Here is a 17,472-nt window from a genome sequence, read left to right as displayed (position 1 = left end):
GTCCAACGGTGTGCCATTTGAATGGATGATTGTCAAAGTTAAATGTCCTTCTGTTATTAGCCTTGTGCCAGGTGCATGAATTTCTCCTTTTGCAACTTTTGCATTTTAGCTCAATATGGAGACAAAAGATAGCAGACAAGACAACCAAGTTCTACATTCAAAGTGGATTTTGCAGTCTGGTACAGATATACAGAAAATCCCCAGTATCAACCAGAATTCATAAGCTGCACATAGGCAGATTCCCTGAATCGTCACAAGGAACAACAAAGCTTCCTTCTTCAACCCTTTGTCTGTCTTGTCTATTTAGAATATAAGCTCTTTTAAACAGGAGCTATGTGTGTATATGTGATGCCTAACATAATGGGTCCCCTACTATGACACAAATAATAGACACCATTAATGGGTGCTGTCATGAATGTAAAGGGAAGGGTAAACCCCTTTGAAATCCCTCCTGGCCAGAGAAAAAAAATCCTCTCGCCTGTAAAGGGTTAAGAAGCTAAAGGTAACCTCGCTGGCACCTGACCAAAATGACCAATGAGGAGACAGGATACTTTCAAAAGCTGGGAGGAGGGAGAGAAACAAAGGGTCTGTGTGTCTGTCTATATGCTGTTTCTGCCGGGGATAGACCAGGAATGGAGTCTTAGAACTTTTAGTAAGTAATCTAGCTAGGTACGTGTTAGATTATGATTTCTTTAAATGGCTGAGAAAAGAATTGTGCTGAATAGAATAACTATTTCTGTCTGTGTATCTTTTTTGTAACTTAAGTTTTTGCCTAGAGGGATTCTCTATGTTTTAAATCTAATTACCCTGTAAGGTATCTACCATCCTGATTTTACAGAGGTGATTTCTTTACTTCTATTTACTTCTATTTTTTATTAAAAGTCTTCTTGTAAGAAAACTGAATGCTTTTTCATTGTTCTCAGATCCAAGGGTTTGGGTCTGTGGTCACCTATGCAAATTGGTGAGGCTTTTTATCCAACATTTCCCAGGAAAGGGGGGGTGCAAGTGTTGGGAGGATTGTTCATTGTTCTTAAGATCCAAGGGTCTGGGTCTGTAGTCACCTAGGCAAATTGGTGAGGCTTTTTACCAAACCTTGTCCAGGAAGTGGGGTGTATTTGGGAAGTATTTTGGGGGGAAAGATGTTTCCAAATAGCTCTTCCCCAGTAACCAGTATTTGTTTGGTGGTGGTAGCGGCCAGTCCAAGGACAACGGGTGGAATATTTTGTACCTTGGGGAAGTTTTGACCTAAGCTGGTAAAGATAAGTTTAGGAGGTTTTTCATGCAGGTCCCCACATCTGTACCCTAGCGTTCAGAGTGGGAAAGGAACCTTGACAGGTGCAAACAGTACAGAGTGTCTTCCCTGATGCATATCGCTTACAATATGAGGTTTTAATTTTTGATTTATTTTATGCTTGCAAAATTTTCTCAATTGCAAATAGAGAAACATGTGCAGATTGAACTTCTGTTTCTGTTGCATCCAAAACTCATAATGTTTGATCCTGAAAGTAATTGCGAGTAATAGAGCATGCCAGCTTCATTCATCTTATCTTTATAGTCCTGCCCAATAAGAAGATATACACAGAGGAAACTTTCCATTTTCCCATAGCTCAATAAACTCAAGGAAGATCAGGCTGGATCTCTCCAGACAATAAGGTTTGCTGATTCCAACTCAAAAGTATGCTAAGGGTTCTTGATACATTTAAAATATGTAACAATATCTATACCTGACATTACCTGCTGCACCATACCCTCCTCCCCCACTATTCATTTGAGGAATATTTTTTGTTGAATGAATGAATGAATGAATGTGACTGGGAATCATGGTAATACCCTACACTGTTGGGAAAATAAAATCTCCCCAAAGACCAAAAGCTTTTTATTCTCCCCCCCCCCCCCCGCCCCCCACTACAAAGGAAATTACTTGTTTAAAATTTAGGAGTGGGGGGAAAAATACTCATAATACAAAATAGACAATTTATATTTGGCAGCCATTCATCTTGCTAGCTTTAGTCCTTTTTCCAGAGTTTTCCACTTCCATTGTTCTTCCCCAAAACTGGAAATCAAGGAACTGGAGCTCTAACCACTTACAGCAGATATCATCCTATGGACTTCAAAGTACTCCTAAGTATTTTCATTGTCAGTCACTTGTCGGGGAATTTTGGTACCAGATAAATAATGGTAGATCTTAGCAATGTGCAGTAACAAAAATCAAAATGACACCTAATTAAAAAGCCATTTGCTATGGATTCCATATCCCACAGTCGTCTAATATCTTGGCAGTCCCTTGCCTTTTCTACCTTCATTCTCTGTGGGATGGAGCAGAAAACCCCACACCAACAGAGAATGGGTTAAAGGGAGCCAATAGGCCCAGCTAGCCCCACCCTGCTACAGTTGCTATTCCTGCAGCCAATGCCAGGCCTGGAGTGGGAAGAGACAGAGAAAACACTCAGCTCAGGGCTGACTGACGAAGACACGGGATGCAATTCCGTGTCTCTGCAGCCACGACAACCAATGAGAGAGAAGTGCTGCATCCCTGACTGAAAAAGACTGTTGAGGAAACTGGGGAATGCCCAATAGTGATTGGACTCTATTTACTCGAAGGACATTGTGGGGCCACAAAGATCACAGAGGGCTGAAGGTCATAGAAATACCCAGCGAACATAGGGAATAGAGACTTCCTCCCCGGCACTGAGCTACCTGCAGCTGTGGCAGGAAGCCAGAAGAGTCAACCAGGAAGCGTTAATCCAGGGAAGCCATTAGAGAATTGGTGGAGAAGGTGTGCATTGACCTAGACCCTGCGTAAGGGAGTTGATCAAGCCTAAAAACCAAACACACAAAAAGCCCCCAAAGACCCACACTTCAAACAAACGTGTCCCTACCTTGCTACAGTGGATTTGGATCATTTGCTAAAATGAATAGCCAAGCAGAAGGCACAACAACAGCAACTCTTTCAACAAATGGCCAACCAGCATCCGTGGCAACTACAGCAGCAGCTTGTACAGCAGGTGGCCACCATACTACGGATATCCACCACACTGGAGCCTATAAGCCTCAATCCAGCAGTGGCCCCTGCCCCTGCCAGGCTTGTAGTAAAGCCTGCAGAGCTGCATCCTGCTTCTTTGCCAGTCAGCCCTGAATTGAGCCAGGCTCTTTCCTTTTCTTCCCCCTTCAGGGATGGCATTGTCTGCATGTATAGCAGCTGTAGCAGGGTGGGACTAGCTGGGCCTTTAGGCTCCCTTTATCCTTCTCTGCTGGTGTGGGATTTCTCTGCTCCACCACACTGTGTATTTCACAGTTTCATGGGAACAGGAAGGAAGTCAGGCAGAAAGCCTCCTCCTCTCTAAGGAGAAGGTTTTAGTTGTTTTCGAGCTCTCTATTGGGCTGTTACCCAGGATATAAAAATTACTGACAAATCCAAATTGGAAAAAAAACAAATACAAAACTATTTTTAACTATTCACCATCAAATGTAAACTAGCAATAATGATGGTTAATTTTTAAAAGTATGTGCTTTTTTAGACCAAGAAGACAGAGTAAGATACAAAAACTCTCCCTCAGGCATCTGTGGATTTGACCTCCATGGAGGTAAATCCAGTGTTGGCTCCAGGAATGAAATCAGAAATAAATCTGTCTGATTTGACTCTGGCCAAACTTGTAATTTCTCAATACAGCCATGATATAGGCTTTCAAGAAGGCACACTCACCGGAGCGTCTGTTCTCTGTATGCACTACAGTAATCATTCCTGTGTTAGGAGTTTGGTGAAACAAATGGGAAAGCTCTGAACAGAAGACAGGCTCTTCATTTAATATGTTAGAAACATTTATGACGATGCCATCAAGGCAGTGTGATTTGTTAGATTTCCTACCTTGACTTCCTAGGAAGTTGTTGGGCCATCAGCTGAGCTACCTGCTCCAGAATTTAACCTCTGGCAGTTATGAGCTGACTCAATATTACAGTATTTGTTTCTAACATGTATCATCTGCAACTCTCTGACATTATTCTCTAGCCCTATCACCATGACTGCACATTCATTCTTGTTTGCATAACCCCTATTCTAATTGCTTTGTCAGAGTCCCATCACATGACCTCAGTGGCTGTCTCAACCTCAGACATGACGGTATGAGGCAGATGCAAAACTATATCACCATAGCAAGTCTTCTTGTGGAAGTTATGGAGAAAAATGACCACACCTGAGTCCTTAGCGTGAGAGGTGCATGGTCTGAGCTCATGATATTTCTTATGTGAGAACTTCATATTTTCCTATTTGTAACTTGGGAGAGTGAGAAAAAAAAATCATTTCTTGAATTAGACTAATGACAGCTGTCCTAGGAATGTTCCATGCCCCATACATCATTGTCCCAAGTCTCGTTCACTTCCTTGGTTTGTTCGAGGCAGAACAGTCCTAGGTGGAAGTTCCTCTCAATCTAAAACACAGTTTAAATTATCATGCAAGCACGTGACTTTCAGTATGTTTAAGCAACAAGGGAAAACAATTTCTTAGAGAAGAAAAAAAGCAGCATTCTCTTTGGGGGAATGAATATTCATGATGTTGATGGGGATTCATTTATCATTTCCTTGCACGCTTTTCTCTTCCTTTGCCACCATCTCTTATGCACAAAGTGTAAGTGTTTTATAAAGTGGGGAATTAATATTTGTTAATCTCCACTTTGGGGCATTTCAGAGAGAGCAATACACTTCCCCACTCCAATTTCTTTTTAATTTTAAATGTTCATTTCTCGTCAGGTGTGTTTCTTACACACACTCTGTATCTGCCTCAGGGGGCTTAACTCTGTGCACACCATCTGTTGCTAGACAAGGTAGACCCTTAAGATTAAAGGAAATTACATTAGTGGTGCTAGGTGTATTGCATGAAAGTTACAGTTCATGGTGTTAGGGCTCTCTGTGAACAGAGCGTACCTCCCATTTCCTTCACGCTGCTAACTGATTGTCCTGCATATTAGCATTATCATTTGGTGTGAATCTGACAGAATAATCAACTCAAACCAAATCCTAAGAACAAACATGGTTAAATTCAGTTTATGCTTAAAAAGAACGTTAACTCACATATCACTACCCCAGACAAATCTCCTGGGTTTCTAGACAAGCTTGACACTCTCCGTTTTATCTGTCAGAAAGCCATTTTAGGTCCCTGGACAAGTTTCACCACAGAACTGAGAGTGAAAAAGGATATGTCCATTTTCCTCTGTAAAATCGTTCACTACTTACCCCCCCCCAAAGAAAAATGCTATCCTGCAAACTCTTCCCCAATCGAATAGCTTCTTATATCCCCAGATGAACTTAAATGCAACTCTCTACATTTACAAGAAAACAGGATTAACCAATCAGTATAAATACTGACAACATCCTTAATACATTCAAATAATTGTTTATGAAGTGCTTAATAAAACACTTATTTGGGTGGAGATTGTTGCAACCCCGCCCCCCTTACCACTCCCCCCCACCCATAGCCATTGCTCCTATGCAATGCCCTGTGCTAGTGTCTTCTTCTGGAAGAGTCTGTGGCTGCAGCACATCTTGGCCCCATTCCCCACAGGGTCTTGTGATAGATGAAGGAGGGCTGTGACATTGGTGAGCAGCTACGCAACCAGCCATTTCACTCTCCTCCCTTCAGCAGGTTCCTTTGCCAGCTTAATCGCAAATGTGTTTTCCGAACCAAGGTGCACAGGTTGATCTGGGATTAGGATGGAATACACCACAGGACCCTTAATGTGGTTTAATGTTTAATTCAAAAATAAATAACCCACCTTCTTCCTCCCACAAGAAATCTGAAATTCAGAGCATGGTTTGCACTGCTCTGATTTAAAGATACGGTCTGCATTGGAATAGTTTGTAGGTTTATATGTGCAGGCGAAGGAGTTTGTTGTGCTTTTTAGAGAGCAGTAAATATCCAGCAGTTTAATGAATTAAGAAAATAAATGAGTGCATTTGCTAATTCAAGAATGTCAAGTACAATTATGGCTTTTTGCTCTGACTGGCATAGGTCAGCAATAATGGATGTTGAGGAAGAATTTACAGTCAGCTCTGACAGTTGGAGGAGAGGTAGATCAAATGGGTGACAACCAGCACTCCCTCTTCTTCTGCTTTCCTTGACTGGGAGAGCTTGGCCCTCAGGGACTGAGATGGCAAGAAATAGAACTCAGGTTTATAAAATATAATGACTATCCCTGTTTTGTATGCGTTGTAGATCAGCCTTCAATGAATGCAGCAGAATTTGGTTTCTGCACCTCATTGTACAGCCTCCATCACTTTCAGCCAATGAATCCAAATGAAGTATTTTTCATGTCACGTGTATTTTTAGGAATTGCACTTTTTAATTGAGGTTGTGGGTTTTTTTTAATGTTCATTTAGCATTTCCATGGAGTTTCTGCAGGCATTTTCTCTATATTTTCTGCTTAGATGCTTCCAAAATCAATTTTATATGAGGGAAAGATTCTACCAATGACAGTTAAAAGCCTTCATCCACCCGTAATCAAGCTGTTTTTTGTAGCCTAAAAATACATATGCTAATTTTGATTACTAACTCTGTTTGGATAGTGTCAATGAGTATGAAAAATTCCATGTTAAATAATGTCTCTCGTGTGTTTTACTTTGTATATGTTTTACTTCTATGCATTGCTAGGATATCCTTGGGTTTTTTAAAAAAGAAAGAAGTATTAACCAGGTTGTCTCAATTTAAAAAAAAAAGTTTGAATTTGGCTTTTTCCAAAGCAAGTCACAGTTCCATTAGCTGTTGCACTGTCAACCATAGGAATCTCGGCATAAATTACATTTTAGAAACAGGACAAAACTGGATAATTCAGAGATCTATTTTTTTTTTTTTTTCCAGTGGCTACTGGTACATATACAACTATCGAACTGCACAGTCTCAATGAGTGGATGAGATGATGGTGTAGGGAGGTGGGGTTTAGATTCATTAGGAGCTGGGGAAACTTTTGGGAAAGGGAGAACCCATACGGGAAGGATGGGCTCCACCTAAACCAACATGGAACCAGACTGTTGGCACTTAAAATTAAGTATTGACTGGGTACATGTCACCTCAGGACAGGATGCAGAGAAAGTTTCTTGACACCTTAAATGACTGCTTCTTGGAGAAGCTAGTTCTGGAACCCACAAGAGGAGAGGCAACTCTTGATCTAGTCCTGGGATCTGGTCCAAGAGGTGAATATAGCTGGACCACTTGGTAACAGTGACCATACGATAACTACATTTAACATCCCTGTGGTAGGGGAAACACCACAGCAGCCCAACATTGTAGCATTTCATTTCAGAAAGGGGAACTACACAAAAATGAGGAGGTTAGTTAAACAGAAATTAAAAGGTACAGTGCCAAAAGTGAAATCCCGGCAAGCCGCATGGAAACTTTTTAAAGACACCATAATAGAGGCTCAACTTAAATGTATACCCCAAAATAAAAAAAACACAGTAAGAGAATCAAAAAAGTTCCACCGTGGTTAAACAACAAAGTAAAAGAAGCAATGAGAGGCAAAAAGGCATCCTCTAAAAAGTGGAAGTTAAATCCTAGTGAGGAAAATAGAAGGGCACATAAACTCTGGCAAATGAAGTGTAAAATATAATTAGGAAGGCCAAAAAAGGATTTGAGGAACAGATAGCCAGAAACTCAAAAAGTAATAAAAAAAATTAAGTACATCAGAAGCAGGAAGCCTGCTGAACAACCATTGGACAATCGAGATGCTAAAGGAGCACTCAAGGACGATAAGACCATTGGGGAGAAACTAAATGAATTTTTTGCATCAGTCTTCACGTAGGGTGACCAGATGTCCCAATTTTATAGGGACAGCCCTGATTTTTGGGTCTTTTTCTTATATAGGCTCCTATTACCCACCAACCCTCTCCCGATTTTTCACACTTGCTGTCTGGTCACCCTATCTTCACAGCTGAGGATGTGAGTGAGATTTCCAAATCTGAGCCATTCTTTTTAGGTGACAAATCTCAGGAACTGTCCCAGATTAAGCTGTCATTAGAGGAGGTTTTAGAACCAATTGCAGTAATAAGTCACCAGGACCAGATGGTATTCACCCAGAGTTCTGAAGGAACTCAAATGTGAAATTGCAGAACTATTAACTGTAGTCTGTAACCTATCATTTAAATCAGCTTCTGTGCCAAATGACTGGAGGATAGCTGATGTGATGCCAATTTTTAAAAAGGGCTCCAGAGGTGATCCCAGCAATTACAGGCCAGTAAGCCTGACTTCAGTACCTGGCAAACTGGTTGACATTATAGTAAAGATTGAAATTGTCAGACACATAGATGAACATAATTTGTTGAGGAAAAGTAAACTTTTTTTTTAAGGGAACTCATGCCTCTCCAATCTACTAGAATTCTTTGAGGGGGTCAACAAGCATGTGGACTAGGGGACTCCAATGGATATAGTGTATTTAGATTTTCAGAAATTCTTTGACAAGGTCCCTCACCAAAGGCTCTTAAGCAATGTAAGCTGTCATGGGATAAGAGGGAAGGTTCTCTCATGGATTGCTAACTGGTTAAATGATAGGAAACAAAGGGTAGGAATAAATGGGCAGTTTTCAGAATGGAGAGGGGTAAATAGTGGTGTCCTCCAGGGGTCTGTACTAGGACCAGTCCTATTCAACATATTCATAAATGATCTGGAAAAAAAGGGTAAACAGTGAGGTGGCAAAATTTGCAGATGATACAAAACTACTCAAGATAGTTAAGTCCCAGGCAAACTGCGAAGAGCTGCAAAAGGATCTCTCAAAACTGGGTGACTGGGCAACAAAGTGGCAGATGAAATTCAATGTTGATAAATGCAAAGTAACACACATTGAAAAACATAATCCCAACTATATGTATAAAATGATGGGGTCTAAATTAGCTGTTAAAACTCGAGAAAGAGATCTTGGAGTCATTGTAGATAGTTCTCTGAAAACATCCACTCAATGTGCAGCAGCAGTCAAAAAAGCGAACAGATTGTTGGGAATCATTAAGAAAGGGATAGATAATAAGACAGAAAATATCATATTGCCTCTATATAAATTCATGATACGCCCACATCTTGAATACAGTGTGCAGATGTGGTCACCCCATCTCAAAAAAGATATATTGGACTTGGAAAAGGTTCAGAAAAGGGCAACAAAAATGATTAGGTGTATGGAACAGCTTCCATAAGAAGAAAGATTAATAAGACTGGGACTTTTCAGCTTGGAATAGAGACGACGTAGGGGGGATATGATAGAGGTCTATAAAATCATGACCAGTGTGCAGAAAGTAAATACGGAAGTGTTATTTACTCCTCCTCATAAAACAAGATCTAGGGGTCGCCAAATTAAATTAATAGGCAGCAGGTGTTTTTTCACACAACGCACAGTCAACCTGTGGAACTCTTTGCTAGAGGATGTTGTGAAGGCCAAGACTATAATAGAGTTCAAAAAAGAACTAGATAAATTCATGGAGGATAGGTCCATCAATGGCTATTAGTCAGGGTGGGCAGGGATGGTGTCCCTAACCTCTTTTTGCCAGAAGCTGGGAATGGGAGACAGGGAATGGATCACTTGGTGATTACCTGTTCTGTTCATTCCCTCTGGGGCACCTGGCAATTGGGCACTGTCAGAAGACAGCATACTGGGCTAGATGGACCTTTGGTCTGAGCCAGTATGGCTGTTCTTATGAACAAGTCTGATGTTATATGAATGTCTAACCTTCTACAAGCATCAGGACAAATGAAGTGTAGATTGATTTTCTGTGGGATTTATCCCTTCATTTTTTCTTTTCTTTTAAAATAGTGAGCTGCCTCATTCCCCTCAGAATCTTCTGGCCATCCTGAATTCTTCATACAGCCACAGTGTGATGCTTTCCTGGGTGCGTCCCTTTGATGGAAACAGCCCTGTTCTCTACTATATAGTAGAGTTGTCTGAGAACAGTAAGTGGAGTCAATACATTGCAACCTCTTGTTTCTTAACTATTCAACCTTCATTTCAGGCTTAGCTTTTACCAGAGCTAGTGACAAAATCTTAGTGCTATTTGCATATCCAGAGAGAAGTATGGTTTCCGCACAGGACTGGGAACAAGAACTCCTGAGTTTTAATCTAGATAAACATCACATCAGAAAGGTTATGAAGAAAAACAGGCATGGTCTGGTGATTAAAGTAATCAGCAAACCTGGACTCCATCCCCAGCTCTGCTAGTGAATTGCTGTATGATCTCAAGCAAGTCACCTAACCTTTCTATGCCTCAGTTCCCCATCTGTAAAATGGGGATAGTAATACTTTTTCTCTCAGCCTCTGTCTGTTTTGTCTATGTATTGGAAAAGGGATTCTCTCTTGCTAGGTGTTCATATGACTCTGAACACAATGGGGCCCCAATCTCAGATGTAGGCTCTAGACACCATGGTAATGTTAATAATTATTTTAATGGCTTACCAAAGATGCTGGAAGTGGAGGTAACGATGCACTCTGCCTTCAAGACTCCCATCCTTAATGCACATACAGTTTCATATGTTAACTCCAGCTTTCCCTCTTCTGCTATTTTAACGCCCTTCCTCTAAGTTGGCAATTGAGGCTAGTGCCTAGAAGGATACCTATCTTCATAGGTTGCAAAGCTGGCCATTCTGAACTGTCACTCCTCACAATTCCCTCAGGCTGCCACTTCATGGCACTTTGTTTGCAGTGTTATCCAGGGACATAGCTAATGCCACTTCAGAATTTGACTGAGGGCTGAGGTGTACAAAGGGCAGTTATTTTGCTCCTCTTTCCCGTTTTGGGGGATCAGTCACCTTAGCGAGACTCTCTTGTCTCTACTACCCTGAGAAGTGGAAATGCAGGCCCCAAAAATGGATTTCCCATGGCAAAGCAAAAAGCACTGTTTTTGTACCATCTGAAAGTTAGCTACTGTAAATCTAAAGGTAAATTGTGATTATTACAGATCATCTCATGAATAGCACCTTGTTTTGCTACATGGAGAACCTGGGGTTGGGATCATTCTTAAGACTCACTTTTAGGCTGGAGGGTATGGATCTTCAGACTTAAAGGTTCCAGAATTGATTATTTTAACATCAACCAGGCAGAGTGCTTTGAAGTGCTACTCATAGCCATTGTCATGGAAGCAACTCTTGAAAAGATTCTTGATGGGTGATTCCTAGCCTATTTAGTATGGAGCCCCTTAGAACACTCTGGAACAATGTGCAGGTGCAATGTGATACCTGCTGGAGGTACTGCTAATTAGGTGGTCAGCCTCCTTCACCAGCTGAAGTTTCTTAGTGGCCTTCAGGTGTAGCCTTGCAGTATTCCAGTCTGGTGGTTGGTCTGAAAGGCACCACACAGTAATTCACCTTACAAAATATGTAAGAAGTTCAGCAAACATCTGAGAGAGTTCTACAGAAGTCATGTGAATAATACCTCAGAACTCCACAGGGTCCTCTTAACTCTTACACACGGTGAGATAGCTCTAATAATTTTTATCTGAAGGCATTTTAATCTACCACTGTGTGAATCTCATCACAAATCATAGACGTGTGTACTTGAGTAAGATGGATAACTGCACAAAAAAACCCCAAAAAACCCAAACCACTTGCGTTCTATGAACGGAATACCTTCTCTTCAAGTGAGAATTGTCTCTCTTCCAGGACCGCTCTATACTATACTGTACTTTGAGTTTTCACTGTTTGTTTTATCTACATTGCTTTCATGTTCTTTCACTTCATAATCACTTGTTTACACAGGGCAGAGGGGACTCTGAGTTCCTGAATGTCCGTGCCCTTGTTTCAGTCCTCTCCTTTTATGTATTAATACTCATTTGCTATAGATTCCAAAAGGACCATAAGCAATGTCAGCAGTGAGTATGGTTTGTATAATTGATTTTAATTAGTGCACAGCTTCACGGTCTCCATTTTTTTTTTAATCTTGAAATGTATTGATTGAGAGTTATTTTCATCTGATGTGTATATGGTTTAGCCTTAGTTGACAGCTACCGATTTCCTACTTGAGGTAAGCTTGGCACCGTGTCTCTCCTTTCTTTTTTCAGCAGTGTTCCTGATCAATGCTGAATTGTGATACGATACTGTTGACATAGCTTTGTCTCATACATTTTTGTAAACAAATTCTCCCTTTGTTTTTCATAGACAACTTTCTTTACATTTTTTTTCTGCCTCTTCTTTTTGGGCCACAGTTGCCTTTTCATATACACAAAATATTGGGGATTTTTGCATATGTCCTCCATGACCTCATTTGCTTGTATTTGTAGCTCTTTTACTGTCAGCAGCAGTACAATATGTTAGGTATCCTATTCCCCATTTGTTGTTATATAGATGAAGATTGGTGGGGTTATTACTTTTCAGTTCCCAGTGATGAACAGAAATCTTCTTTCTGGATTCTGTGCAATTTTAATACACGGATTTCACATTACACTGTTATAGTTGCCAATATGTGCTCTGGATTTTGTTGGTTTTTCTTTTGACTGTTGTGGTTTGAATAAATTTCTAATAGCTTTAACATCCATTGCACATTTTAAAGTACATATAGTGAGTGAATACATAATAAAGGTATCTGTTATAGAAAACTAGCTGAAGAAGGCTCAAAATAATGAGTGAAAATTTCAGGGGACTAATTACTAGCTTCACTGAAGAATGGCATATCGCTCCACCTGGCATGGATTAAAGCTCTTTTCCATTGGTATCGGTGCAGGAAAGAGATGTAAACAACTGATTTTAATTTGGGGGGGGGGGAATAGCAGCAGATTGTATAGATTGCAGAAAAAGCATCTGATTTCATTCACCTTGTTCACCTAATCTTTAAAATGAAGTATATGTATCTGGCAGGATACAGCCGTTTTCGGACTGTAATTAGTCACAATAGACTACCACCATGGGTGATTTTTGAGTCATAGGGCTTCAAAAATGTTGGATTTGGGGAAAATGTATAGTTTGATTCATAAAATACATTTTCTGGGAAACAGTCCTTAAGCATTCAAACTATATGCATACGAGGGTAAGAACCCACATTCACAATAGACATTCCAAACAAGTGATTGTGTGGCTTACTGTGGATTTGTACTGGCATCATTCTGTATGCCTTCATAACATGGTTAGCCACTGCTCTGGTGTACCTAGGAATTCTGTGTTGTATATATCTTTGAAGAGTTAGAGGTTCATTCACGTTATTGCCAGGGTGTCAATGTTTCTGGGGTTAATCAAAAGTTACTTCTACTTGGTAGCTATCTGAGCAAGCATTTATGGAGCTTTGTTGGATGCAACTTAGGTGAAAGCCTGTTTCTCTTTTACTGTATTCTTGGATATTTGTGCCTTGAGATATAATAGGATAACTCAGAGCCACTTGATAATGAGGTAAGGACCACATTAAATCCTTGCTCCTAAAAAAAAATATGCACACGCTTAACATTAAGTCTGTGTATAGTTCTACTAACTCAGTAGATTTACTCACATGATTAAAGATAAGTAGTTGCATAAGCCTTTGCAGGATCAGGACTTAAATATATATGTCTTGAAGGCTATTTGTTAGGACCATGACTTATTTCTACATAAGGCTTAGAGGATGGTGGTCCGTAAGGCATTAGAGCAGGGGTGGGCAAACTAGGGCCTGTGGGCTGGATCTGGCCTGCCAGCCATTTTAAGCTGGCCCTCGAGCTCCTGCTGGGGAGTGGGCCTGGTGCTTGCCCTGTTCCTATGGTCCAGCCGTGGTGCAGGGTCAGGGGCTGCTCCACACGGCTCCTGGAAGCCACGGCATGGCCCCGCTCCGGCACTCCACCCGTGGTGCAGGGTCTGCTCCACATGGTGCCCGGAAGCAGCAGCACGGCCCCCCCTCTGGCACTTCAGCTGGGGAGCAGGGTTGGGAGCCACTCCACATGGCTCCTGGAAGTAGCGGCATGGCCCCCCTCCGGTTCCTACACAGACCAATGGCCCTGCTCCAATGGCCCCCTCTGGCACTCCAATGGGAGCTCTAGGGACAGTGCCCGCAGACAGGGCAGCGTGCAGAGCTGCCTGGCTGTGCCTCTGCGTAGACCATTTATATGGTCTGCGTAGGAGCCAGAGAAGGGACATGCCACTGCTTCTGGGAGCTGCTTGAAGTAAGTGCTGCCCAAGCCCCTCCCCGCATCCCAACCCCCTGATCCCAGCCCAGAGCACCCGCCTACACTCCAAACTCCTCATCCCCTGCCCCACCCCAGAGCCTGCACCCCCGTCTGGAGCCTGCACCCCTTCCCCCACCCCAACCTCCTATCCCAGCCCTTATCCCCCTCCCACCCTCCAAACCCCTCGGTCCTAGCCCAGAGCACCCTCCTACACCCCAAACTCCTCATCCTCAGCCCCACCCTGGAACCCTCACTCCCCCAGCCCAGAGCCACCTCCTGCACCCTGAACACCTCATTTCTGGCCCCATCCCAGAGCCCACACCCCCAGCCAGAGTCCTCATCCCCTCCTGCACCCCAACCCCAATTTTGTGAGCATTCATGGCCCGCCATACAATTTCTATTCCCAGATGTGGCCCTCGGGCCAAAAAGTTTGCCCACCCCTGCCTTAGAGGATGGTGGTCTCAGACCAAGTGAAATCCCTAAAATTACATTTGAATAATAGATCCTAGTGGATTCCTGCAGGCTGGTGGAGGCCTTGAACTTGAATCTTTCACATTCTCAAATTGTTATGAACACAGATGTATCTGGGGAGACAAGAGAAACTTCAGTACTTTCCAGTAGTCCAGGCTATACAATACCATCCTGAAAAGGGGAGGCATCTGAAGTATAGTCCAGAGCTACGGAAATCAGCTAAGAAAACAATGGTTCTGTATCAACAAGCAGGAAGGAACAGGACATCCATCTTGAGTCTTTTAACTCAGTCGATATCCCCTAAGAACAGCAGGCAGACTTCAAATATGTAGAAGAAATTCCTCTTGGTAAATCACTTGTCTTAGGAAGGAATGTCACTGGTGTCAAATAAGTGCCTCCAAAACAGAAATTCTTTGACAATCAAAACAGAAGCTCTTGACAGGTCAAGAAATCAAATGGTAAAATATAGTGTCACTTTCTTATTTTCATGCAGCTTAATTTGAAAAAAAGATAAGACAGCACTAATTCAAATAGCCAGCATGTCTGAGCAGATTGACAACTAAATGAGAAACTTTTTCAGCCAACAGCAATTAAATTGGAAGACTGAGTGAGCGGAACCCAGAGTATGTTCTGGGCAGCTTAAGTTAAATGAAAGATTAGCACTGTCTGCTCAATATAATGGAAGTTTATTTAATAGATTGACCTGGCAAGTCTTTTGTCACCGTGGAACTTCTCCAGGCTTTCTGGGTCAGGAGACTGACAGTAATCCCTGAAGGAAGGGAAAGTGGGTATTGAAATTTTTATGGAAGGTTTCCTATGTCAAAATTGTTCTTCTACGTGGTAAAACAAGTTTCTTTGCAATTCTGTTTTGGCTGTGCATTTAAGCTGGAAGAGCAGCCTTTCAAAGGGTTTAGTTTATTGAGTGTCAAGAGATGACTTGCTATTTAAATTTTAAAGATACTTTGCAAACCCGCTGTATCCGCTGCTCCATGAGCAAGCAAATCCTCCCCAAACCACTTTTCTGAACAAATCAGAGTACCCAGGAGATGAATAGGGTTCATTTATATTAGTTTTCAGTTTAATCTCTCTTCCTGCCAGATCTTTTATCTTCCACCAGGAGAGGAAAAAGAATAAATAAAGTATTCTACAGCTGCAGTATATAAACAGACCAGAGCCCCAAGGTGCTGAGGAGATTAATAAGCCCCGTTGTTGAATCAAACTGTTCACTAGATCGAACTGTTTGGGTTAAGCACTCTCAAGTGGTGTTTACACTAGCAGTAAACAAATGAAACTGAATTGTTCCAGGAAATGGGCCAGTGCGAATTAGCTTATTTAAGGGCATTCAGCATTCTTGTTTGTGTGTGCTTTTCCATTTTCTTGATTAAGTGGCTTCAGGGAACTTACTAAAGTCAGCCATACCTTAACTCCTGCTTCCCATTAATTTTCATTGTGCACTTGGGTGTAGTAAGGTGAACAGTTGTTTGGCCACGGTCATTGGAGAAGTTCTATGAAAGGCAAAGTAAAGAGTGCAAAGACAAAACTTAGCCTGTGGTTTTCATAGTTAATAGGGGTAAGCATATTCTCACAATGTAAGTTGCTATCAAGCTCTTGTAGTCAAGATCACTGTTAGCAAACCTTTGCCAAACAAACACCTACTGGTGTGAGAAATCTACTGTTCTGCAAGTATCTATCCAGGATTCCTACTACTTGCTGTGTCAGAAATCACATTAAGATGACTTTGCTCTCAGAAAGCTATTGCTATAGTAAATATATTTTGAATAATTAAAAGATGCAGCCTATATAGCCCAACTGGCATCAAGCCTGAGGGGGTTTTAACTAGTTAAAGAACCAGCCAGCAAAGCACTGAATTAGTGATTTGCATGTTGGTGTGACATTTAACACATTTGGAACACCTCATCTTCATTTGCAGGCAGTGTATGGTTTCATCTAGGTGATCTGTTAGGGACTGCAGTGTAGTTCTGTACCGTATGCACAGATATGTTGCCAAAATCTCTGGCTAGGTCCTCAGTTGTTTTCAGAAATGTTTGTAATTTTGAGTGTGGAATGTGAAAAGAGCTGGTATTATTAAAAACTGAACAAGTCTTTAAATCAGCGGACAAGAACCAAATGTCACCTCTTCTTGACTGCCCCAGTCATGCATGCCATGCTGTGTAACAGAATGCTAAACTGTATATATGTTCAGCCACAAGGTGGCACTGCAACGCACATTATTTAAGCTACCCTCAGCCATACTTGGCAGAGCATTAAAGAACTTATAGTGAACAGCTGGTATGTCCCTCTCTGAGAAGAAAGCTGTGGCCACTTCATATCTAGTACACAAGCATGACCTGCTAGTAGCAGACCTGCAACCTACCATGTATAAGAAATACATGATGTGGTGTCAGAAGTAAACTAGTCCCAAAGGAAAACAAACAGAAGGAACAAAATCAACAGAGGTTGCAGACTGGTAAAAAAAGCAACAAAGGATCTCATCAACATGCCACTCGTCAATGCCTCAGAGAGTTTCAGCTTTGACAGACCTTCACAATGGACAGACTGGAAGCAGTATTTTGCATGATTATCAGTTGCTACAAAACTCTAAAGAAAATTAAGAATTTATGCTATTGGGAAGGAGGAAGAGCAATCTTTAAATCCTTTGCCTTTACTGAAGACAGTCAAAAAATGACTATGAAAGTGTTCTGGCAATGTTTGATGCATACTTTGTCTCAGAAACAAGAGGTTTATGAAGGAGCATGTTTTCATCGGGAATTTCAAGGGCCATGGGAAAATGTTTAATATTTTTAGGAGTTCTGCATGCATTAGCTGGAAACTGATTTTGGAACTGCAAAACATGAAAATATCAGAGACAGGCTTGTTAGTGGGTTAAAAGATAAAAATTTGTCACAGCAGGTGCTATTTAAAATA

General features: G+C 41.5%; 1 protein-coding gene across 1 annotated transcript in view; it reads left to right on the top strand.

Annotated features, from left to right (window-relative positions):
- The window catches only part of SDK1 (sidekick cell adhesion molecule 1), a 640,834-nt gene that overhangs the window by 461,160 nt on the left and 162,202 nt on the right, over nt 1-17,472 (top strand). The window contains exon 14 of the mRNA XM_073361953.2: nt 9,780-9,916. Within this exon, the coding sequence (XP_073218054.1) occupies nt 9,780-9,916 (137 nt within the window). The remainder of the gene's footprint in view (nt 1-9,779; nt 9,917-17,472) is intronic.

The sequence above is a fragment of the Lepidochelys kempii genome, chromosome 10 (assembly GCF_965140285.1).
Source record: "Lepidochelys kempii isolate rLepKem1 chromosome 10, rLepKem1.hap1, whole genome shotgun sequence".
Classification (NCBI taxonomy): domain Eukaryota; kingdom Metazoa; phylum Chordata; order Testudines; family Cheloniidae; genus Lepidochelys; species Lepidochelys kempii.
The sequence above is the reverse complement of the archived record's forward strand: the minus strand, read 5'-3'. Positions and strand labels throughout refer to the sequence as shown.